General features: G+C 46.0%; 2 protein-coding genes across 5 annotated transcripts; both read right to left on the bottom strand.

Annotated features, from left to right (window-relative positions):
* Positions 1-171: 171 nt before the first annotated feature.
* LOC101732696 (xenoxin-1) lies at positions 172-22536 on the bottom strand. Of its 3 annotated transcripts, none has more exons than XM_031893726.1 (4): positions 22442-22502; positions 1768-1847; positions 629-727; positions 172-435 (listed from the first exon to the last, which is right to left on the bottom strand). In XM_031893726.1, the coding sequence occupies exons 2-4, from the start codon at positions 1811-1813 to the stop codon at positions 329-331; spliced, it is 252 nt and encodes an 83-aa protein (XP_031749586.1). In that variant the 5' UTR covers positions 1814-1847; positions 22442-22502; the 3' UTR covers positions 172-328. The 3 variants fall into 3 exon arrangements, with proteins under 3 accessions (XP_031749586.1, XP_031749585.1, XP_031749584.1); XM_031893725.1 differs by lacking the exon at positions 22442-22502 and adding an exon at positions 2987-3118; XM_031893724.1 differs by lacking the exons at positions 172-435; positions 629-727; positions 1768-1847 and adding exons at positions 15237-15506; positions 17626-17724; positions 19182-19260 and having other exon boundaries at positions 22442-22536.
* LOC116407754 (xenoxin-1-like) lies at positions 6208-9920 on the bottom strand. 2 transcript variants are annotated; one of them, XM_031893727.1, is made up of 4 exons: positions 9814-9920; positions 8526-8605; positions 6579-6677; positions 6208-6459 (listed from the first exon to the last, which is right to left on the bottom strand). In XM_031893727.1, the coding sequence occupies exons 2-4, from the start codon at positions 8569-8571 to the stop codon at positions 6353-6355; spliced, it is 252 nt and encodes an 83-aa protein (XP_031749587.1). In that variant the 5' UTR covers positions 8572-8605; positions 9814-9920; the 3' UTR covers positions 6208-6352. The 2 variants fall into 2 exon arrangements, with proteins under 2 accessions (XP_031749587.1, XP_031749588.1); XM_031893728.1 differs by having other exon boundaries at positions 8526-8634; positions 9814-9911.
* Positions 22537-25158: the final 2622 nt, after the last annotated feature.

The following is a 25158-nucleotide window of genomic DNA, read 5'->3' on the forward strand; positions in this document are numbered from 1 at the left end:
GCCTTTGATAAAAATGCCCCAATGGTTTAATTAAAAAAAAGCCATTTGTTGAGAGTGTAATTAAGCAATATGCACTGAAGTCCGGAAACCTGAGGAAGCCCACGGATCCTATAAGTGGGGCAGCTATTGTATTTTCTTAGCAACTATGTGAAACATTGAGACACAAATGCCTTGCAGTTAAGGGTTGTTTATTGAATGGACATTAAGGGACAATAGAGCATCTGAGTGTTTATAGAAGTCAAGAGAGAAGTCAGACATGTATTTGGGGTCAATGTTTGGGAAAACCAAGTCACACGGAAATCCTGGCACCGCACTTGGAAGATTCATCTCAGGCATTGCACATGTCCGTGTCGCAGCACGTAACCTTCTCCGCAGGCAGAGCCATCACCTTAGTGGTTGTGCACTCTGAACTTTTGGCACAATACTTTAAGACATCTATTGAAAATGTAAATAATAATCAGTAATATAATTGCAAAGTGTATTTAACAGAAACAACATCGTATAGGAACTATAAACATCGAATCCATCAGGGTGGTGTCCCCCCTATATTCACTATGCCAAGTGTCTCCTCACTGTATAAACATAGAGAATTGATCAAAATAGTGAATACTGAGAAAGTGCCACGTACCGTTTTTCATTACATGTGTTAAACATTTGGTTTCAAGCTTTGAACATTCCTGTGGCGCCTTCATTTTCTTGGCTTGTCTCATACAGCGCAGAGCATTGCCTGAGAAGAGAAAGAGATGAGGGGAATAGACAGGGGGAAGGTGGGAAGGAGAAGCCAAGAAGGTGTTGGTTCAGAGGTATAGCTAGTACGTTCAATCGAAAAGAACAGATTCTTACAAATTAGGACCTTGGGTTACTGTGATAAGGATGCAGTATCTAGTAGAATTAAGTCTAAAACAACTGGTTCTTGTTATAAATAAAAGTGGACCCAGTACAGAACCCTGAGGGACCCCACTAAGAACCTTACTCCAAGTAGAGAATGTGCCATTAACAACCACCCTCTGTACCCGATCCTGTAGCCATTTTCCTATCCATGTGCAAGCTACTAAGCCATGATTTTGCAAAATCCAAATCAATCTAATCTACTTCACCCCCCACTATCCCCCTTTTTACTAACCTCATTGCTAAAAATAATCAGATTTGTCTGACATGACCTGTCCTTCATAACTCCATGCTGATTACTGCTCATAATGGCATTCTCTAGAACATGATTTTGGATATGACCCCTTAATAAGCCTTCAAATAACTTGCCCACCACAGTTGTCAAACTTACTGGTCTATAATTGCCAGGCTGAGATCGTAATCCCCTTTTTTTACATTACATCCAATCCATAGGTACCATAATAGGTGAAAGTGAGTCTGAGAAAATCAGAAATTCAGGTCTGGCTCAAACTGAACTAAGCTCTCTCAGTACCCGAGGGTGTAATCCATCTGGTCCTTTATGTACCATGTCCTGCCCCAGACACTGAATAGAATGTGCTAATTTTGCTAGGTTGCTCTTCCCAAACGTACTCTACCAGTGTACTGATGATTAAAGAATGAGATTAGATCAGAGGTCTATAAGGTCTATAAGCGGTACATTGTTTTAAGGAAGATAATAGGATTTGTAATAGAATATTGTATAGTTTGACTATTGTGTTAATTCTTAAATATCCATGGTGCTTGTTGTATGTTCCACAACAGTGAGATGAGACCCACTGATTTCAGGCACAAGCCAACTCTATTACTTTGCCAATATCCCAATAATGATGAAGAACTTACCAACAGTAATGACAAAGAGAAAGAGGAAGACGATGGTGAAACGCATTGTGGGCGACAAAGCTTTAACCAATCACAGATTCCTGTTAAAGAAGAGAAACATTGAGATCAAGCTTCTGATAAAGAAAAACTGAACAGTGGGCTTTACTTACTATCGAAGAAATGGAGTTCACCTTATTTATCCCCCACAAAACAATATTGTTTCCCAGAATTCAAGCATAATGGTGGCTGCCACTAACAGGTACAGAACCTTATGGGAACCGCTAACCAGAGTGAGAAATTGGCACCTACTAGTAATGGAATGTATGTTCCATCCAGGCTAAAATAGTCAATATATGAAGGTCCATGGACTTATCGTTACATGAGCATTCAGGGCAGGACTGGTTTGGCAGGGTCACCTGGTCAGGGGCAGATACCGGGACCCCCCTATGACTTATGAGAAAGAGAGAGAGAGACACAAGGGGAGAGAGCTGTGTATCCTACAGAGAGATATGTGTATCTTATAGAGAGAGAGAGAGACACAAGGGGAGAGAGCTGTGTATCCTACAGAGAGAGATGTGTATCTTATAGAGAGAGAGAGAGACACAAGGGGAGAGAGCTGTGTATCCTACAGAGAGAGATGTGTATCTTATTGAGAGAGAGAGACACACAAGGGGAAAGAGCTGTGTATCCTACAGAGAGAAATTCGGAGAGAGAGCCGTGTATCTTATAGAGAGAGACACAAGGGGAGAGAGACGTGTATCTTATAGAGAGAGACACAAGGGGAGAGAGAGCTGTGTATCTTATAGAGAGAGACACAAGGGGAGAGAGCTGTGTATCTTATAGAGAGAGACACGAGGGGAGAGAGACGTGTATCTTATAGAGAGAGACACAAGGGGAGAGAGCTGTGTATCTTATAGAGAGAGACACAAGGGGAGAGAGACGTGTATCTTATAGAGAGAGACACAAGGGGAGAGAGCTGTGTATCCTACAGAGAGAAATTCGGAGAGAGAGCTGTGTATCTTATAGAGAGAGAGAGACACAAGGGGAGAGAGCTGTGTATCCTACAGAGAGAAATTCGGAGAGAGAGCCGTGTATCTTATAGAGAGAGACACAAGGGGAGAGAGCTGTGTATCCTACAGAGAGAAATTCGGAGAGAGAGACGTGTATCTTATAGAGAGAGACACAAGGGGAGAGAGAGCTGTGTATCCTACAGAGAGAAATTCGAGAGAGAGAGACTTACCTGCTGAAGATGGTACTGTGAGTAGACACCGAGCTTCTTGTCTTCCTAAATCTCTATCTCTTCAATATTTATATGATTAAACTATAAATGAAACCTGCTTAAAGTCATAAGATGTTAATGTTCTAACACATTATCAGGCGTTCTACCAACAGACGCTTTCGCTAAGTAAACACTGTGCAGGGAGACAGAGACGCCTGCCTCATACTAGATATATTAGTTACTAAAACAGTGAATTAATTATAAAAAATATATGGAATTGTAACCCTATCTTGGCTAGAAATGGCCTGTCATGCTTGATTTTAGATAGAGCATCAGTTACATTTGATTCCAACAAATAAGAATGGGTCTTTGCTATGTGAAATGATCCCATAGAGCAGAAATGGATCAGGAAGAAGAATAAGCCCTCATTCCCTCATCAGTACTTTGTCAAGGAGAACCTAGGGAAGAGCTACTCCCTTCTACCAATCCTGGTTGGAGCACAGGCTGCGCTTACTAGCTAAATCTATCTGACTCACATTCCTAGTAAGTGCTATAGCCGTTGTCAAACTGTCATCGACTAAAGCCTTGTTGGCACGGTCCATGCTCCTCAGCTTCACCAGAGGGTATATCCCTCTAGGGCAGAACACTTACTGGGCCTTGCTGATCCCAGGAACCCTGCTGTACATCCGGCTTGGTCAGCAACTGAAGGCCATAGAGGAAGGGCCACCCCTAACCAAACACTATATTAAAGTATGGCAGGAAGTGGTCATAAGCCTATGGGCCAATGATAGAAATGTGCTAATTAGCACAAATTAGATACATTGCTGTCATTGTCCTTTTTTTTCCATGTGTTGTACCTCTTTCCCTTGATAGACTGTAAGCTCTACAGTTCAGGGTCCTCTCTACCTCCTGTATCTGTCTATATTTGCATGTTTCATGTATAAACCTGGTAGGGGTGTGAAACAGTTAATCTTTTTCTGTCGGTCAGGATTAGGGTTGCCACTTTTTATTTGTAAAAATCTTCTAGTGATGACATTTGGTCGACCCACACCTAATCCTAAATCACCTCTCCCAACCAGAACCCAACCTGACCTGGCAATGGACCTTTATTTATAGACCCACTCCTGACCGTTTCTGATGTCACAAAGTGGGTGGGGCAGGCACACATCTATAAATAGAGGCTTCCAAACACAGAATTCAACCAGTGCAAGGTTGGGGGCAGGAAGGGCAGAGGAAGAGCTCAGCCCGTCCTACCAATATTGCGTTGGCCAAATCTGCTCAACCCGTGGGTTTCAGGCTGGCTTATACATCGCTACAGACATCAGATAGGGGAGTAGGAAGTGATGTCACACAGGGACGGGGGCTGTGCAGGAAAATTAGTGGACTCGGCAGGGAATCTGGCAGAGAAGAGAGTCAGGGAAGGGATTTATAGGGTATTACAAACTTACTGGCAATTACATTGCAGGTAAATTTGTAATTCTGGCCCGGGCCCTAGCTGCTGATTTATTGGCTGAGCCAGTCAGATAGTGGCTGGGTGGCAACCCTACACAGGATGTAAAATAGGAGTGACCCTTGCCCTGTGGGAAGGAGGAGTTTTTCCTTGGTGCCCCTGCTCCCTAGCTGATAAAAAGAGGTGGGATGACCATGTGCTTGGGTTTTGGTGCTCTGCCTGAGAAGCAGGAAGGAACGCTGAGAATTCAGAGGCCGGGCTGGGCCTCACTTTCTGGATTAAGCTGGGGTACCAGGATTCCATGAATGAGGAATAGTTACTGATAGTCACACCCTGTTATAATGCACCCCAGGTGTGTAAGGCTGGCAGGGGCCACAAAATGTAGGTCACACCCTACAGTGCACCCCTTTAAAGACATCTCTACCTATCTCCAGTTACTCACATTAGTGTTTCAGCCTACATATATGATACCTGGAGTTAAGAGGTCAAGCAGCTGCAATCACTAGGAAAGGATTGTGTTCTACAGTGTACAGTGTCTTCCGGGCGCCCCAAGGCCACCCCCTGTTGGGGGGAAACCTGAGATAAAATCATTGTGCAGTTCTACACAAAGATTTTATCTCAAGTTCCCCCCAATGGGGACGACCTCGATGCGCCCGGAAGACAAATCTGGCGCTGGGTACATGGCAGGGAATATGTACATATGTACTATATCAGCGATATCAACCTGTGGGTCCCCCCTTTGGGGGTCGAACCACCCATTCACAGGGGTCGCCTAAGACCATCGGAAAAAACACATATTTCTGATGGGCTTAGGAATAATTTTATGGTTGGGGGTCACCAAAACATGAGGAACTGTATTAAAGGGTCGCGGCATTAGGAAGGTTGAGAACCACTGTTCTAGACAATATGTAAATACTATTCTGGGCTGTTGAGACATCAGTGTTCCAGTGACAAATAACAGAGGTCTATTCAGTGGGGCGTATTCATCAGGAACCTTCACTTTGTAAAGGAATCCACAATTCTACTAACATGTATAGGCGTTCCCTTCTTCTTAGAAATTATGTGTTCACATTTTGAGCAATATTCTCAAGTTTTACAAGTGGGACAGTGAAAACCTTGCTTGGTAGCTCTTCAGGCTTGCTCTTCACCATTCTGTTTCTTTAGATCAAGTGAGTGGGAGGAAAGGATCCCCAACCAGTAGCTCAGGGGCAACATGTTGCTCCCCAACCCCTTGGATGTTGCTCTCAGTGCCCCCAAACCAGGGAGTTATTTTTGAATTCCTGACTTGGGGGCATGTTTTGGTTGAGTAATTTAGATTTACTCCCAAATAAGCTGATAGTGTGCATAGAAGCTGCCTAATAGCCAATCACAGCCCTTATTTGGCTCCTCCATGAACTTTTATGGTGCTTGTGTTGCTCCCCAAGTCTTTTTACATTTGAGTAAGAATGGTTGGGGATCCCTGGAATACATTGATTCGACCACTCTTTTTGTGAGACTGCTCAGGAGACAATTATAGAGTTCTCACTTGGAGATCCAGATCAAGGCAGTAGAGCTCCACTGACCAAACAAAAGAGCTTTACTAACTGGAACACATAAAAAGATAATTTTCCAGGGAAGAAATCCACAGCTCTAATCACTACTTGGAAAATTGTCAAGTTGCCTCTGATAAATATGCCCAAATATTATAATAAAACAAAAAGAAAAGCTTATGGAGAATGTAATTAAACGAAGTGCACTGAAGTCCAGAAACCTGAGGAAGGTCACAGATCCTTTAAAAACATTGAGACACAAATATCTTGCAAAGTTGTTTATTGAATGGACATTAAGGGACTAAAGAGTATCTATAGAGGAGGACAATGAAAGAAAAAGATGTAGGTGGGGTCAATGTTTAAGAAAAACCAAGTGGAAATCCTGGCACTGCACTTGGAAGATTCATCTCAGGCGTTGCACATGTCCTTGTCGCAGCACGTAACCTTCTCCGCAGGCAGAGCCAACACCTTAGTGGATGTGCACTCTGAACTTTTGGCACAATACTTTAAGACATCTATTGAAAAAATGTTAAAATATTAATAAAGTAGGGTGGTGTCCCCCCTATATTCACGTACGTTTCCAAGTGTCTTCCCACCCTATAAATATAGAGAATTGATGAAAAGTGGCGCTTACCATTTTTCATTACATGTGTTAAACAATTGGTTTCAGCCTTTGAACATTCCTGCGGGGCGCTCATTTTCTTGGCTTGTCTCATACAGCGCAGAGCATTTCCTGAGAAGAGAAATAGATGAGAGGAAGAGGCAAAGGGAAGGTTCAGAGGTAAAACCAGCCGTATTGTATAGATAGAATGTTACGCGTAATTTAGGACCTTGGGTGACTATGATAAGGATATTACACATTTACTGGTTACTTGCCCATGAGTGGGCAATTTAATCGTTTACAAAGATATCATTGTGATGGTTGTGACTAGGGTTGCCACGGGTTGTGGTTGGTGGTTGAGCGGTTTTCACCCGGACACCCTGGATTTCGTAAGGTCTGTCCAGATGGAGACCACCTCTCTGGATTTCCAAATTAGATAATCCAGACAGGACGTTTAAGCGAATGGCATGACAACCAGGCAATTACTAATCATCACATCAACCTCTCAAGTCTCCTGATGTCATAGCCACACTTCTGAAATATCACCTGCCCCCAATGTCATTGGCACCGCCCCCAAAAGTCATTCACCCACCTCCTGCCTAGACTTCTGAGCCACAAAAGGCAGCAACCCTAGTTTTCACAGGAATAAAAATGTTGCGAAGAACTGTGAAAAATTGAGGAATCTTTAAAATATATAATTTGTTGTAATTGCTAAGATGGATAATGAAGAGTACCTCTGTTGCTAAGCAACAGCCCAGAAAGTAACCCCTTGTTTTTCTCTACATTTTTGGCAGTTTGGACTAATCCTTGGACTACTGTATCACCCCCCAAAAAGTGCAGTTGTTCTTTATTGAGCAGAAGTATTAAAAGGAACATATTACTTGACCATTAGGACCGAAATCCAGTAGAGACGAAAGGTCTAATACAATTTGCCGGTTTTTGGTCCCCAGCTCTAGTCCTGTTTTTATGTTCCCCATAAAGAAGAGAATGAATGTCTGTACCAATCTGCAACCAGTACTATGATCCAGGTAGGAAACTCACAGAGCTGAAATGTTATCTCCATTACCCATTAAAACAGGGCAAGTTAAAAAGCACTAAAAGTGTTTATCATGGACTCGTGGCTACTTCTGACTGTGCCAGTACCCCTTTGGCTTATACATAGGGTCGTCAGAACCTTGGCCAGCCTGACTGATCTGATATCTGATTCATTCTCAGGTGAGAACTGTATCGGCTTTGAATGGACTACCTAGTCAATGGTTCAGCTGGATCTTTTACCAGTTGAGCTGCAAAATCAAGCAATCAAGGTCAGTTTATTCATAATAACACAGTAAGATAGTTTGAAAAAAAGACAAATGTCCATCAAGTTCAATCTTTTATGTCTATATATAACCTAGTTGATCCAGAGAAAGGCAAAAAAGAACCTTCTGAAGCCTCTCCAACTCTCCTAACCCCAAGATGGCAATCGGACCAGTCCCCGGAAAAACTTGCACTATGAGTTATCTTTCATAACTCTGTATTCCCTCACTTGTTTAAAAGCCATCCAGCCAGTACGACTGATTCAGGGAGAGAATTCCTCAACTTCACATCTCTCAATGTAAAAAACCCTTTCTCCTAATTGAAATGGCTGCCCTCAAGTCTGCTGGAAGGACCTACTGGCAAATAAAGCATTAGAGAGATGATTATGTTATCCCTTTATATTTTTATGCATAGTCATCACATCATCCTTTAAGTGCCTCTTCTTCAGTGTTAACAGACCCAACTGGGCCAGTCTTTCCCCATAACTGAGACTTTCCATACCCTTTACCAGCTTAGTTGCCCTTCTCCGGACCCTCTCTTATTCAATAATGTCCCATTTGTGGCCTTTTGGTAGAATAAGTCAGTTGTTTTCTGAACTTCACCACTTTATGAAATGGGACCTACTGATTTCAGGCACAAGCCAACTCTTTTACTTGATAATAAGATAAGATAATAAGAACTTACCAACAGAAATGACAAAGAGAAGAAAGAAGATGATGGCGAAACGCATTTTGTGCAACAGAGCTTTAACCAATCACAGATTCCTGTTAGGGGATAGAAAAATTCAGGGCTTCTGATAAAGAGAAACAGAACACAGGGCATTACTTACTATTGGGGCAAAGTGAAGAAATGGACACAGTTCACCTTGTTTACCCCCCTCAAAACAATATTATTTGCCAGAATTCAGACATAATGGAGGCTGCCACTAACAGGTACAGAGCTATACAGTAACGAGAGTGTGAAATTGGCACCAATTAGTAGTGATGAGCGAATTTGACCCGTTTCACTTCGCCATAAAATTCACGAAACAGCGAAAAATCTGCGAAATGCATTTGTCGCCCGCATCTTTTTACTGTCGCCCCCCCCCATGAATTAGTATTCTGCTACTCAATCACAGTACAGACTCTGAAGCCCAAATGTTGTGGAATTGGAAAATAGGGTAGAAAGCTGAGAGAGAGCTGTGTATCTTATAGAGAGAGAGAGAGAGAGAGAAGGGGCGAGAGTGTGATATATCTAATAGAGAGAGAGACAGGAGGGTAGAGAGAGCTGTGTATCTTATAGAGAGAGAGAGAGAAGGGGCGAGAGTGTGATATATCTAATAGAGAGAGAGACAGGAGGGTAGAGAGAGCTGTGTATCTTATAGAGAGAGAGAGAGAAGGGGCGAGAGTGTGATATATCTAATAGAGAGAGAGACAGGAGGGTAGAGAGAGCTGTGTATCTTATAGAGAGAGAGAGAGAAGGGGCGAGAGTGTGATATATCTAATAGAGAGAGAGACAGGAGGGTAGAGAGAGCTGTGTATCTTATAGAGAGAGAGAGAGAAGGGGCGAGAGTGTGATATATCTAATAGAGAGAGAGACAGGAGGGTAGAGAGAGCTGTGTATCTTATAGAGAGAGAGAGAGAAGGGGCGAGAGTGTGATATATCTAATAGAGAGAGAGACAGGAGGGTAGAGAGAGCTGTGTATCTTATAGAGAGAGAGAGAGAAGGGGCGAGAGTGTGATATATCTAATAGAGAGAGAGACAGGAGGGTAGAGAGAGCTGTGTATCTTATAGAGAGAGAGAGAGAAGGGGCGAGAGTGTGATATATCTAATAGAGAGAGAGACAGGAGGGTAGAGAGAGCTGTGTATCTTATAGAGAGAGACACAAGTGGAAGATAACTGTGTATCATATAGAGAGAAATTGAAAGAGAGAGAAACGAGTATGTTATAGAGAGAGACAAGGAGTAAAGAGATAGGGACGCTAATGACTTACCTGCTGTAGATGGTACTGTGAGTAGACACCAAGCTTTTTGTCTTCCTAAATCTTTATCTCTCTAATATTTATCTGGTTATGCTAGAAATGAAACCTGCTTACAGTCACAAGATGCGAGTGCGCTGACACATTATCAGGCGTTCTACCAACAGACGCTCTCGCTAAGTAAACACTGTGCAGGGAGACAGAGACGCCTGCCTCATACTAGATGTATTAGTAACTAAAATAGTGTTTGAAGCCCACCCAAGGGTATATATAGCTTGGTATACTAGCAATATGACTGCGGCAATGTGACAATAAACTTATATTTAAAGAAACCTGTTGGGCTACACTCTCCCCCCACCATAAATCTTCTGTCCTCACAAGCAAACAATGAGACCACAAACCCATACTCTATACATTACTTATCATGCTTGAGCAACAATTACACTATGGTACATTGAGGACATTCCACCAATTTTCATTACTCAAAATAATACTGAGTTGGGATGCCACCATTTTAGTCAACGATTGAGGGAGTTTGGGTGTAGTAGTGATGCTAAAACAGTCTCATCAGTGCTATAACCTAAGTTAGTCTTCGACATGGTCTTTTCCCCCCAAGGTGCTCTGCTAGGCAAACTTGGTTCAGTACAGAGTGATGTCCAGTTTCATCATTTTGATATCTCAGAAGGTATATCATTAGGTTCTAGCATAGGTTCAGATACATATAGATTAAACTGAGGAGCATCTGCCTTTAGGTTGCTGGGGGGGAGGGTTGAAGTCATTAGAGCAGCGTTTTTCAACCGCTGTTCCGCGGCACACTAGTGTGCCGCGAGATGTTGCCTGGTGTGCCGTAGGCAGGGCACCAATGTACTAGGGGGGCTGGCTCTTGGCACCAATGTACTAGGGGGGCACTGCTGCTGGGCACCAATGTACTAGGGGGGCACTGCTGCTGGGCACCAATGTACTAGGGGGCACTGCTGCTGGGCACCAGTGTACTAGGGGGGCACTGCTCTTGGCACCAATGTACTAGGGGGGCACTGCTGCTGGGCACCAATGTACTAGGGGGCACTGCTCTTGGCACCAATGTACTAGGGGGCACTGCTTGCTGGGCACCAATGTACTAGGGGGGCACTGCTGCTGGGCACCAAGTGTACTAGGGGGGCACTGCTGCTGGGCACCAATGCACTAGGGGGGCACTGCTGCTGGGCACCAAGTGTACTAGGGGGGCACTGCTCTTGGCACCAATGTACTAGGGGGGCACTGCTGCTGGGCACCAATGTACTAGGGGGGCACTGCTGCTGGGCACCAGTGTACTAGGGGGGCACTGCTGCTGGGCACCAATGCACTAGGGGGGCACTGCTGCTGGGCACCAGTGTACTAGGGGGGCACTGCTCTTGGCACCAATGTACTAGGGGGGCACTGCTGCTGGGCACCAATGTACTAGGGGGGCACTGCTCTTGGCACCAATGTACTAGGGGGGCACTGCTGCTGGGCACCAGTGTACTAGGGGGGCACTGCTCTTGGCACCAATGTACTAGGGGGGCACTGCTGCTGGGCACCAATGTACTAGGGGGCACTGCTCTTGGCACCAATGTACTAGGGGGGCACTGCTGCTGGGCACCAGTGTACTAGGGGGGCACTGCTCTTGGCACCAATGTACTAGGGGGGCACTGCTCTTGGCACCAATGTACTAGGGGGGCACTGCTGCTGGGCACCAGTGTACTAGGGGGGCACTGCTCTTGGCACCAATGTACTAGGGGGGCACTGCTGCTGGGCACCAATGTACTAGGGGGGCACTACTCTTGGCACCAATGTACTAGGGGGGCACTGCTGCTGGGCACCAGTGTACTAGGGGGGCACTGCTCTTGGCACCAATGTACTAGGGGGGCACTGCTGCTGGGCACCAATGTACTAGGGGGGCACTGCTGCTGGGCACCAGTGTACTAGGGGGGCACTGCTGCTGGGCACCAATGTACTAGGGGGGCACTGCTGCTGGGCACCAATGTACTAGGGGGGCACTGCTCTTGGCACCAATGTACTAGGGGGGCACTGCTGCTGGGCACAGAGTTAAATTTTTTAACATTTTCTAATGGTGGTGTGCCTCGTGATTTTTTTCATGAAACAAGTGTGCCTTTGCCCAAAAAAGGTTGAAAAACACTGCATTAGAGATTCCTCTTGGCTGTCCATCTGTGAAGAGGTAATGAAAATCCCAGTCTTCATCCTCACTTTCCAAATCGTTAAGTTCCACTTTACTCTCAACTCTTAGTTGAGGTGGATTTTGACCCTACAGTCTTATTGGCTTTGGGGGCTGAGGTTCCTTTAGACCTTTGTCAGGTCTTTGGTTGGGATTCTCAGTTTCAGCTGAAGGCATTAGATGGTTCCTATGCCAGGATTTAACAGGGCCTTCAGAGTGGATCTGGTATACAGGCAAATTTAGTAGCTGGGTGCATATGACATACCGTTGGGATCCCCATCTACCAGCCAGTTTGTGTTTTCTGTACCCAAAAACTTGAATGAAGAACTTCCTGAATGAGGAATAGTTACTGCCAGACCCTGTTATAGTATACCCCTGGGATGCAAGGCAGGCGGGGGTCAAGCAGTTGAAATAAGGGATGCACCGAATCCAGTTTTTTTGGGTTTGGCTGAAGCCATGGTAAGGGATTTGGCTGAATACCCAACCAAATCCTAATTCCACTTCCGTGTTCATGCAGTGACATTTAACCCTTACAAATCCTAATTAGCATATACTAATTAGAATTCGGATTCAGTTCGCGTTTTTTTTCCACCTGTATGTAGGGGACCAGAGAACCCTGTCCCCTGTTTCTCAGTCTGTGATCTAGCTACAGACTGGGGAGGGATCCGATTGGCTGGCTGCCCCAGTGCACGTCTGGGAGAGGTGTGCCTAAGGTTTGGAGCCAAAAATCTAGGGGCGGGCCCAGCAGCTTATAAAGGGAGCCCCTGCTGTTGTTTGCCAGTGCAGAGAGAGAGAGCCAGAGTGAGCAGCCAGTATAAAGTGTGGTGTGTTCATACTTGAAAGAATAAAAGTCTGCTGGGCTGCCAGGGAGTATAAAGTCCTCTGTGGAATCTCTGTGTGTGTCCCCTGGAGTGAACAGGTATTGCCCAGTTACTTGCTACGTGGGAGCAGCCACCTTTTCAAAGGGGAAGGTACTCTGGGGCAGGTAGCGCTACCTGGGGGGACTAAAACTGATTTAAGGGTTGGGGTCTATCCGGATCCAAGTTGGGGCTGGACAAGTGCAGAGAGTGTGCCTGCCATGGATAGCCCACACAAGTTCCTCAGGGCAGGATTATCAGTCATCCCTAAAGCTGTTTTACTTTCTATTTCAAAAGTTATATAAAGTTTAATACTACTGCAAACCATGTGGAAATCCCCTTGAGGTGTGTTCCTCAGTGTCCACTAGGTGGAGGCACTGCTATTGTGATACTAATATCTACAGTTAGTATTACTGGTTGTATATATATAGTTTATGTATGTGAGTGTATAGATTGGTAGGTGTGGGTTGTGGGTGCTGGGTTTACTCGGATGGGTTGAACTTGATGGACAATGGTCTTTTTTCAACCCTATGTAACTATGTAACTATGTAACTGCGCTGTTTCCCAGCTCCCAGTATCTATATTTCACTGAGAACCCAAATCTCCTGTATATACAGCCCAATATTAAAGGAGACATATCCTATAAAAATTATGAATGTGCCAGGGAATTATACTCCTCTAGAGATAGAAGGATTGTGCTTAAAAATGTTGTGTTTCGAACTGATTTTTTGAGAAATTCCCCCAGACCCCCACTAGCCCCGCCCATCTGTTCCACTTCCTGCTGGCTGAATCCTCTGGATGAGCTGGGGAGCCGGCGGCCCTCCGTACCCTGCACTGTAGGATAGGAACCAATCAGCAGCTTGGCTGACCTGATAGGGAACTGAAGCCTGTCTGTGCTTGTGTGACTGCAGGGCTGTGATTGGCTCTCCCCCTCCTACTGTGCTTCTGGCAGGGACCGTTAGGACACGCCCACCCCTCATTTGAAACCCAGACAGGGACCTGAGAGGATCTATAGGGTGCTCCAATAAAGGGGCCATTGTTACAGATAGGGTTAATGTTTAGCCCAAAGGGAAACCAGCACCGGATATTATTCATAATTGCCTACAGGGTTAGGGGTTTTCCCATTTATCCAATATGTCTCCTTTAAGTCAATGTGCCAAGAAAGGGTTACATGTACATGGCAGTTTCTCACATAAGATTGTAAGCTCTTTTGGGCAGGGTCCACTTCCCCTCTTGTATCGGTTATTGATTGCTTTATATGTTACTCCTTGTAGATTGTAAGCTCTTTTGGGCAGGGCTCTATTCACCTCTTGTATCGGTTACTGATTGCTTTATATGTTACTCCTTGTAGAGTGTAAGCTCTTTTGGGCAGGGCTCTCTTCCCCTCCTGTATCGGTTACTGATTGCTTTATATGTTACTCCTTGTAGAGTGTAAGCTCTTTTGGGCAGGGCTCTCTTCCCCTCTTGTATCGGTTATTGATTGCTTTATATGTTACTCCTTGTAGAGTGTAAGCTCTTTTGGGCAGGGCTCCCTTCCCCTCCTGTATCAGTTACTGATTGCTTTATATGTTACTCCTTGTAGAGTGTAAGCTCTTTTGGGCAGGGCTCCCTTCCCCTCCTGTATCGGTTACTGATTGCTTTATATGTTACTCCTTGTAGATTGTAAGCTCTTTTGGGCAGGGCTCTCTTCCCCTCCTGTATCGGTTACTGATTGCTTTATATGTTACTCCTTGTAGAGTGTAAGCTCTTTTGGGCAGGGCTCTCTTCCCCTCTTGTATCGGTTACTGATTGCTTTATATGTTACTCCTTGTAGAGTGTAAGCTCTTTTGGGCAGGGCTCTCTTCCCCTCCTGTATCGGTTACTGATTGCTTTATATGTTACTCCTTGTAGAGTGTAAGCTCTTTTGGGCAGGGCTCCCTTCCCCTCCTGTATCGGTTATTGATTGCTTTATATGTTACTCCTTGTAGAGTGTAAGCTCTTTGGGGCAGGGCTCTCTTCCCCTCCTGTATCGGTTACTGATTGCTTTATATGTTACTCCTTGTAGAGTGTAAGCTCTTTTGGGCAGGGCTCCCTTCCCCTCCTGTATCGGTTACTGATTGCTTTATATGTTACTCCTTGTAGATTGTAAGCTCTTTTGGGCAGGGCTCCCTTCCCCTCCTGTATCGGTTACTGATTGCTTTATATATTACTCATTGTAGAGTGTAAGCTCTTTTGGGCAGGGCTCCCTTCCCCTCCTGTATCGGTTACTGATTGCTTTATATGTTACTCTGTATGTTCCATGTATAAACCCACTTATTGTACAGCGCTGCGGGATATGTTGGCGCTTTATAAATAAATGTTAATAATAATAATAATAATATTATTTACAGTCAACACCCAACACAAATATCTTGCAGTTCAGAGTTGTTTATTGAATGGACATTAAGGGACAAATGAGCATCACAGTGTCTATAGAAAAGGGAGAAAGAAAGAGGAGAGAAGAGTTGGCGTCATTGTTTACATGGGAAAACCGAGTCACACACAGATCCTGGCGCCGCGGCGGAAGGATTCCCCTCACTGGTTGCACATGTCTTTCTCGCAGCACGTCACCTTCTCCGTGGGCAGAGCCAGGAACGACGTGCTTTTGCACTCTGAACTCTTGGCGCAGTACTTGTGGACTTCTACGGGAGATAAAAAAAAATCGGTTAAATAGTTTCCGAAAGCAGAAATCATTTGTAGTGATGAGCGATATTTATTTGGCAGGCATGGCTTCACAGCGAATTGTTTCGCGAAACTTCCGCGAAAATAAGCTGCGGGAAAATTCGGCGCGCTGATTTTTTTTTTGCGCGTCCAATTGGGCGCGGTCGTGTCAAAAAAGGCAGCAGTTGCGTCAAAAAAAGGCCACAGTCGCGTCAAAAAAGGCCACAGTTGCATCAAAAAAGGCCACAGTCGCGTCAAAAAAGGCCACAGTTGCATCAAAAAAGGCCACAGTCGCGTCAAAAAAGGCAGCAGTCACATCAAAAAAGGCCACAGTCGCGTCAAAAAAGGCAGCAGTCACATCAAAAAAGGCCACAGTTGCATCAAAAAAGGCCACAGTTGCATCAAAAAAGGCAGCAGTCACATCAAAAAAGGCCACAGTCGCGTCAAAAAAGGCAGCAGTCGCATAAAAATTAGCTGCAGGAAAATTCATTGGGCTGATTTTTTTTTTTGTTGCGCGTCCAATTGGGCGCAGTCACATCAAAACAGGCCACAGTCGCATCAAAAAAGGCCACAGTCGCATCAAAAAAGGCCACAGTTGCATCAAAAAAGGCAGCAGTCGCATCAAAACAGGCCACAGTCGCATCAAAAAAGGCCACAGTCGCGTTAAAAAAGGCAGCAGTCGCATCAAAACAGGCCACAGTCACATCAAAAAAGGCCACAGTCGCATCAAAAAAGGCAGCAGTCGCATCAAAAAAGGCCACAGTCGCATCAAAAAAGGCAGCAGTCGCATCAAAAAAGGCCACAGTCGCGTTAAAAAAGGCAGCAGTCGCATCAAAAAAGGCCACAGTCGCATCAAAAAAGGCAGCAGTCGCATCAAAAAAGGCCACAGTCGCGTTAAAAAAGGCCACAGTCGCGTTAAAAAAGGCCACAGTCGCATCAAAAATGGCAGCAGTCGCATCAAAAAAGGCCACAGTCGCATCAAAAAAGGCAGCAGTCGCATCAAAAAAGGCCACAGTCGCATCAAAAAAGGCAGCAGTCGCATCAAAAAAGGCCACAGTCGCGTTAAAAAAGGCAGCAGTCGCATCAAAAAAGGCCACAGTCGCATCAAAAAAGGCAGCAGTCGCATCAAAAAAGGCCACAGTTGCATCAAAAAAGGCCACAGTCGCATCAAAAAAGGCAGCAGTTGCATCAAAAAAGGCAGCAGTTGCATCAAAAAAGGCCACAGTCGCGTTAAAAAAGGCAGCAGTCGCATCAAAAAAGGCCACAGTCGCGTTAAAAAAGGCAGCAGTCGCATCAAAAAAGGCCACAGTTGCGTTAAAAAAGGCAGCAGTCGCATCAAAAAAGGCCACAGTCGCATCAAAAAAGGCCACAGTCGCGTTAAAAAAGGCAGCAGTCGCATCAAAAAAGGCAGCAGTCGCATAAAAATTAGCTGCGGGAAAATTCGTTAGTGATTTTTTTTTTTTGTTGCGCATCCAATTGGGTGCGGTCACGTCAAAAAAGGCAGCAGTCGCATCAAAAAAGGGCGCAGCAAAATTGGGCACGGTCGCAACAAAATTGGATGTGGTCACGTCAAAAAAGCGCGGGTGACAAAAAAATAGACGGGAGCAACAAAACATAGACGCGGGCGTCAAAAAAGGCAGAGGCAACAAAAAAAAATCATGAATTTTATGGCAAAGCGAAACGGGACAGATTTGCTCAACACTAATCATTTTTTATTTCAGACATTATATAGGAACCCAGCAGGGCAGTGACTATGGATACTATTTACCCCTAGGGGCACATTCATTAAAGTACGATAGGTCGAATTCTTATTTTTTCTTTCATTTTTGTTAATTTGCGTGACTTTTTCGTACTTTGCGACAATTTGCGCGACAAAATAGTATTGTTGCAACAAGTACGAAAAATGTTGGAACTTTCAGATCGTAAGTACGAATTCTTCGTATTCAAACGAACGGAATTTTCGTGACTTTCGCCATCATCAGAAATGATCGGATTTCGTGGTTCGGATTTGTACTTTGATGAATGTGCCCCCCTACATTGCCAAGTGCTCCCCAACTATATAAACATAGAAAACGTATGAGCTGAGTAAGTGCCACTTACCGGTTTTCTTTATATGCGTTAAACATCTGTTCTCATCCTTCCCACAATCCTGTGGCGCCTTCAGCTTACCGTGTTGTCTCATACATTTCAGAGCGTTTCCTGCCGTGAGAGGAATAGGCAGAGGGAAGGTCAGTAGGGGAAGGTTCTGACTATAGCACAGGGGTGGGCCAAGCCGACCGGGCGCCCTAGGCAACCCGGTCGGCCAACTCCGCCCTCCTCCCCGCCCCCCCCGAACGGCGCATGTGCGCCAAAGCACAGGAGGAGGGGCAGGAGGGGGCGGTGCGATTAGATCGGTCATTGCCTCCACTGCTAATGTTAAGCGGCGGAGGCAATGACAAAGTAGCACTAGGGGTAGGCAGGAGAGGCTGCCTGGCGCCCCTCAATCATTGCGCCCTAGGCAGCTGCCTCTTCTGCCTACCCCTAGTTCCGGCCCTGCTATAGCATCTTACAGTGGTTCAACCTTCCTAATGCCGCGACCCTTTAATACAGTTCCTCATGTTGTGGTGACCCCCCAACCATAAAATTATTCCTAAGACCATCGGAAATATGTGTTTTCCATTGGTCTTAGGCGACCCCCGTGTAAGGTTCGACCCCGAAAGAGTTCCCGGCCCACAGGTTGCTGGTATAGAGAATGCTATTCTAAGGCAATTTACATTTGGTCTTCATTTTTTATTGTTTATAGTTTTTTTTAGTTATTTCACTTTTTGTTCAGCAGCTCTCTAGTTCGGAGTTTTAGCAGTTATCTGGTTGCTAGGGTCCCAATTACTTTAGCAACCAGGAAGTGGGTTTTAACCAGAGACTGGTATATAAATATTAGGGATGCACCGAACCCACTTTTTTGGGTTCGGCCGAACCCCTGAACCCAGGCCCGGATTTGTGGAAAGGCCACAAAGGCCCGGGCCTAGGGCGGCACACATTGGGGGGCGGAATGCCGCCCCGCCGCACCAAAATATTAAAGTTTTTTGTCGTATACGGAGCAATGGGGACCTCTCCCCCACTGCTCCGTATGCGACTGAAAAGACTGCACATGCGCGATTGCGAGTGTGCGCATGTGAGGGGGGGTGCGTGCGCCGGTTGCGCATGCGCACGCGAGGGGGGGGGGGGGCGACGGACAGGGGGCGGCCTCGGGCACCCGGCTTATAAATCTGGCCCTGAAGGCAAGTAATTAAAAAGAAACTATATGAAATAAATAATGAAGACCAATTGAAAAGTTTCTAAGGATTAGGGATAGGGGGATGGGGCATTCTATAACATAGGAAAAGTTAACATAAAGGTGAACCACCCCTTTACTGGACAGTTAAGGGGGTTGTTCCCCTTTGAGTTAACTTTTAGTATAACGTAGAGCATATATATATATATATTCTAAGACAATTTGCAATTGGTCTTCATTTTTTTTATTTTTTGTAGTATAAGGTTCCAGCTCTCCAAAATTCTGTATAACCCTGAATTTATTGGGTTTATTGAATAGACCTTTATGTATAGACTGACTATTGTTTTCTGTATTATTCATGGTTTTTGTTATTGGTTCCACTAAATGATGAAGATGAAGAACTTACCGAGAGTAATGACAGCGAGAAAGAGGAAGATGATGGCGAAACGCATTGTGGCGACAAAGCTTCAACCAATCACAGATTCCTATTAAGGGAGAGAAAAATTGAGGTCAAGATTCTGATAAAGAGAAACTGAACTACGGGCTTTAATTACTGTCACTGTACTGGCTCTGAGCAATGCACCGGCAGATAGTAAGGGGGCCCTGAAGGTTGTACAATTGGAAAATAGGATATAAAGCGGAGAGACAGCTGTGTGTCTTATAGAGAGAGACACGAGGGGAGAGAGAGCTGTGTATCTTATAGAGAGAGACACGAGGGGAGAGAGAGCTGTGTATCTTATAGAGAGAGACACGAGGGGAGAGAGAGCTGTGTATCTTATAGAGAGAGACACGAGGGGAGAGAGAGCTGTGTATCTTATAGAGAGAGACACGAGGGGAGAGAGAGCTGTGTATCTTATAGAGAGAGACACGAGGGGAGAGAGAGCTGTGTATCTTATAGAGAGAGACACGAGGGGAGAGAGAGCTGTGTATCTTATAGAGAGAGACACGAGGGGAGAGAGAGCTGTGTATCTTATAGAGAGAGACACAAAAGAAGAGAGAGCTGTGTATCTTATAGAGAGAGACACAAGGGGAGAGAGAGCTGTGTATGTTATAGAGAGAGACACAAGGGGAGAGAGAGCTGTGTATCTTATAGAGAGAGACACAAGGGGAGAGAGAGCTGTGTATCTTATAGAGAGAGACACAAAAGAAGAGAGAGCTGTGTATCTTATAGAGAGAGACACGAGGGGAGAGGGAGCTGTGTGTCTTATAGAGAGAGACACAAAAGAACAGAGAGCTGTGTATCTTATAGAGAGAGACACGAGGGGAGAGAGAGCTGTGTATCTTATAGAGAGAGACACGAGGGGAGAGAGCTGTGTATCTTATAGAGAGAGACACAAAAGAAGAGAGAGCTGTGTATCTTATAGAGAGAGACACAAGGGGAGAGAGAGCTGTGTATGTTATAGAGAGAGACACAAGGGGAGAGAGAGCTGTGTATGTTATAGAGAGAGACACAAGGGGAGAGAGAGCTGTGTATCTTATAGAGAGAGACACAAGGGGAGAGAGAGCTGTGTATCTTATAGAGAGAGACACAAGGGGAGAGAGAGCTGTGTATCTTATAGAGAGAGACACAAAAGAAGAGAGAGCTGTGTATCTTATAGAGAGAGACACGAGGGAAGAGGGAGCTGTGTGTCTTATAGAGAGAGACACAAAAGAACAGAGAGCTGTGTATCTTATAGAGAGAGACACGAGGGGAGAGAGCTGTGTATCTTATAGAGAGAGACACAAAAGAAGAGAGAGCTGTGTATCTTATAGAGAGAGACACAAGGGGAGAGAGAGCTGTGTATGTTATAGAGAGAGACACAAGGGGAGAGAGAGCTGTGTATCTTATAGAGAGAGACACAAGGGGAGAGAGAGCTGTGTATCTTATAGAGAGAGACACAAGGGGAGAGAGAGCTGTGTATCTTATAGAGAGAGACACAAAAGAAGAGAGAGCTGTGTATCTTATAGAGAGAGACACGAGGGGAGAGGGAGCTGTGTGTCTTATAGAGAGAGACACAAAAGAACAGAGAGCTGTGTATCTTATAGAGAGAGACACGAGGGGAGAGAGCTGTGTATCTTATAGAGAGAGACACAAAAGAAGAGAGAGCTGTGTATCTTATAGGGAGAGACACAAGGGGAGAGAGCTGTGTATCTTATAGAGAGAGACACAAGGGGAGAGAGAGCTGTGTATGTTATAGAGAGAGACACAAGGGGAGAGAGAGCTGTGTATCTTATAGAGAGAGACACAAGGGGAGAGAGAGCTGTGTATCTTATAGAGAGAGACACAAGGGGAGAGAGAGCTGTGTATCTTATAGAGAGAGACACGAGGGGAGAGAGAGCTGTGTATCTTATAGAGAGAGACACAAGGGGAGAGAGAGCTGTGTATCTTATAGAGAGAGACATAAGGGGAGAGAGAGCTGTGAATCTTATAGAGAGAGACACAAGGGGAGAGAGAGCTGTGTATCTTATAGAGAGAGACATAAGGGGAGAGAGAGCTGTGTATGTTATAGAGAGAGACACAAGGGAAGAGAGAGCTGTGTATCTTATAGAGAGAGACACAAGGGGAGAGAGAGCTGTGTATCTTATAGAGAGAGACATAAGGGGAGAGAGAGCTGTGAATCTTATAGAGAGAAACACAAGGGGAGAGAGAGCTGTGAATCTTATAGAGAGAGACACAAGGGGAGAGAGAGCTGTGTATCTTATAGAGAGAGACATAAGGGGAGAGAGAGCTGTGTATCTTATAGAGAGAGACATAAGGGGAGAGAGAGCTGTGTATCTTATAGAGAGAGACATAAGGGGAGAGAGAGCTGTGTCTGTTATAGAGAGAGACACAAGGGAAGAGAGAGCTGTGTATCTTATAGAGAGAGACACAAGGGGAGAGAGAGCTGTGTATCTTATAGAGAGAGACATAAGGGGAGAGAGAGCTGTGAATCTTATAGAGAGAGACACAAGGGGAGAGAGAGCTGTGTATCTTATAGAGAGAGACACAAGGGGAGAGAGAGCTGTGTGTCTTATAGAGAGAGACACGAGGGGAGAGAGAGCTGTGTATCTTATAGAGAGAGAGACACAAGGGGAGAGAGAGCTGTGTATGTTATAGAGAGAGACACAAGGGGAGAGAGAGCTGTGTATCTTATAGAGAGAGACACAAGGGGAGAGAGAGCTGTGTATCTTATAGAGAGAGACACAAGGGGAGAGAGAGCTGTGTGTCTTATAGAGAGAGACACGAGGGGAGAGAGAGCTGTGTATCTTATAGAGAGAGAGACACAAGGGGAGAGAGAGCTGTGTATGTTATAGAGAGAGACACAAGGGGAGAGAGAGCTGTGTATCTTATAGAGAGAGACACAAGGGGAGAGAGAGCTGTGTATCTTATAGAGAGAGACACGAGGGGAGAGAGAGCTGTGTATCTTATAGAGAGAGACACAAGGGGAGAGAGAGCTGTGTATCTTATAGAGAGAGACATAAGGGGAGAGAGAGCTGTGTATCTTATAGAGAGAGACACAAGGGGAGAGAGAGCTGTGTATCTTATAGAGAGAGACATAAGGGGAGAGAGAGCTGTGTATCTTATAGAGAGAGACACAAGGGGAGAGAGAGCTGTGTATCTTATAGAGAGAGACATAAGGGGAGAGAGAGATGTGTATCTTATAGAGAGAGACAAGGAATAAGAGAGAGGAGACACTAATGACTTACCTGCTGAAGATGGTACTGTGAGTAGACACCGAGCTTCTTGTCTTCCTAAACTTTCATCTCTCTTATATATATTTATTGATGCTGATTAAACCTGATAAGTAAAGTCACAAGATGTAAATTCTCGCAGTATCCGGCGTTCTACCAACAGACGCTCTCGCTAAGCAAACTCTGTGTGACAGACACCACTTCCTCCTACTTGTATTATTTAATAAAATGGCGGCGAATGAAATATAACAAAAAAATTTAAAATGTATCCCTGTATCGAACCTCGAAAGGTTTCACTACTGTACTTTTAGTGGGTTAATAATAGTGAGTAGGGGTTAAAGATTGGCCTCCAGAGACCCAAATACTCAGCCCTGAGAGACACCCACTGCCAGAGACCCAAATACTCAGCCCTGAGAGACACCCACTGCCAGAGACCCAAATACTCAGCCCTGAGAGACACCAACTGCCAGAGACCCAAATACTCAGCACTGAGAGACACCCACTGCCAGAGACCCAAATACTCAGCCCTGAGAGACACCCACTGCCAGAGACCCAAATACTCAGCACTGAGAGACACCCACTGCCAGAGACCCAAATACTCAGCCCTGAGAGACACCCACTGCCAGAGACCCAAATACTCAGCCCTGAGAGACACCCACTGCCAGAGACCCAAATACTCAGCACTGAGAGACACCCACTGCCAGAGACCCAAATACTCAGCCCTGAGAGACACCCACTGCCAGAGACCCAAATACTCAGCCCTGAGAGACACCCACTGCCAGAGACCCAAATACTCAGCACTGAGAGACACCCACTGCCAGAGACCCAAATACTCAGCCCTGAGAGACACCCACTGCCAGAGACCCAAATACTCAGCCCTGAGAGACACCCACTGCCAGAGACCCAAATACTCAGCACTGAGAGACACCCACTGCCAGAGACCCAAATACTCAGCCCTGAGAGACACCCACTGCCAGAGACCCAAATACTCAGCCCTGAGAGACACCCACTGCCAGAGACCCAAATACTCAGCCCTGAGAGACACCCACTGCCAGAGACCCAAATACCCGGCACTGAGAGACACCCAGTGCCAGAGACCCAAATACTCAGCCCTGAGAGACACCCACTGCCAGAGACCCAAATACTCAGCCCTGAGAGACACCCACTGCCAGAGACCCAAACACTCAGCACTGAGAGACACCCACTGCCAGAGACCCAAATACTCAGCCCTGAGACACACCCACTGCCAGAGACCCAAATACTCAGCCCTGAGAGACACCCACTGCCAGAGACCCAAATACCCGGCACTGAGAGACACCCACTGCCAGAGACCCAAATACTCAGCCCTGAGAGACACCCACTGCCAGAGACCCAAATACTCAGCACTGAGAGACACCCACTGCTAGAGACCCAAATACTCAGCACTGAGAGACACCCACTGCCAGAGACCCAAATACCCGGCACTGAGAGACACCCACTGCCAGAGACCCAAATACTCAGCCCTGAGAGACACCCACAGCCAGAGACCCAAATACTCAGCGCTGAGAGACACCCACTGCCAGAGACCCAAATACTCAGCCCTGAGAGACACCCACTGCCAGAGACCCAAATATTCAGCACCAAGAGACACCCACTGCCAGAGACCCAAATACTCAGCACTGAGAGACACCCACTGCCAGAGACCCAAATACTCAGCACTGAGAGACACCCACTGCCAGAGACCCAAATACTCAGCACTGAGAGACACCCACTGCCAGAGACCCAAATACTCAGCACTGAGAGACACCCACTGCCAGAGACCCAAATACTCAGCACTGAGAGACACCCACTGCCAGAGACCCAAATACTCAGCCCTGAGAGACACCCACTGCCAGAGACCCAAATACTCAGCACTGAGAGACACCCACTGCCAGAGACCCAAATACTCAGCACTGAGAGACACCCACTGCCAGAGACCCAAATACTCAGCACTGAGAGACACCCACTGCCAGAGACCCAAATACCCGGCACTGAGAGACACCCACTGCCAGAGACCCAAATACTCAGCACTGAGAGACACCCACTGCCAGAGACCCAAATACTCAGCACTGAGAGACACCCACTGCCAGAGACCCAAATACCCGGCACTGAGAGACACCCACTGCCAGAGACCCAAATACTCAGCCCTGAGAGACACCCACTGCCAGAGACCCAAATACTCAGCACTGAGAGACACCCACTGCCAGAGACCCAAATACTCAGCCCTGAGAGACACCCACTGCCAGAGACCCAAATACTCAGCACTGAGAGACACCCACTGCCAGAGACCCAAATACTCAGCACTGAGAGACACCCACTGCCAGAGACCCAAATACTCAGCACTGAGAGACACCCACTGCCAGAGACCCAAATACCCGGCACTGAGAGACACCCACTGCCAGAGACCCAAATACTCAGCACTGAGAGACACCCACTGCCAGAGACCCAAATACTCAGCACTGAGAGACACCCACTGCCAGAGACCCAAATACCCGGCACTGAGAGACACCCACTGCCAGAGACCCAAATACTCAGCACTGAGAGACACCACTGCCAGAGACCCAAATACTCAGCACTGAGAGACACCCACTGCCAGAGACCCAAATACCCGGCACTGAGAGACACCCACTGCCAGAGACCCAAATACTCAGCACTGAGAGACACCCACTGCCAGAGACCCAAATACTCAGCCCTGAGAGACACCCACTGCCAGA

Source organism: Xenopus tropicalis, chromosome 9, assembly GCF_000004195.4.
Source record: "Xenopus tropicalis strain Nigerian chromosome 9, UCB_Xtro_10.0, whole genome shotgun sequence".
In the NCBI taxonomy this organism is placed as follows: Eukaryota; Metazoa; Chordata; class Amphibia; order Anura; family Pipidae; genus Xenopus; species Xenopus tropicalis.

Excerpts from the sequence above, each read along its gene's own strand:
- LOC101732696 (XM_031893726.1), bottom strand. The coding sequence starts at position 1,813 with ATGCGTTTCACCATCGTCTTCCTCTTTCTCTTTGTCATTACTGTTG. Across the intron at positions 728-1,767 it reads TCTCTTTGTCATTACTGTTG|GCAATGCTCTGCGCTGTATG; the intron begins GTAAGTTCTTCA and ends TTCTCTTCTCAG. Across the intron at positions 436-628 it reads AACACATGTAATGAAAAACG|ATGTCTTAAAGTATTGTGCC; the intron begins GTACGTGGCACT and ends CATTTTCAATAG.
- LOC116407754 (XM_031893727.1), bottom strand. The coding sequence starts at position 8,571 with ATGCGTTTCGCCATCATCTTCTTTCTTCTCTTTGTCATTTCTGTTG. Across the intron at positions 6,678-8,525 it reads TCTCTTTGTCATTTCTGTTG|GAAATGCTCTGCGCTGTATG; the intron begins GTAAGTTCTTAT and ends TTCTCTTCTCAG. Across the intron at positions 6,460-6,578 it reads AACACATGTAATGAAAAATG|ATGTCTTAAAGTATTGTGCC; the intron begins GTAAGCGCCACT and ends TTTTTTCAATAG.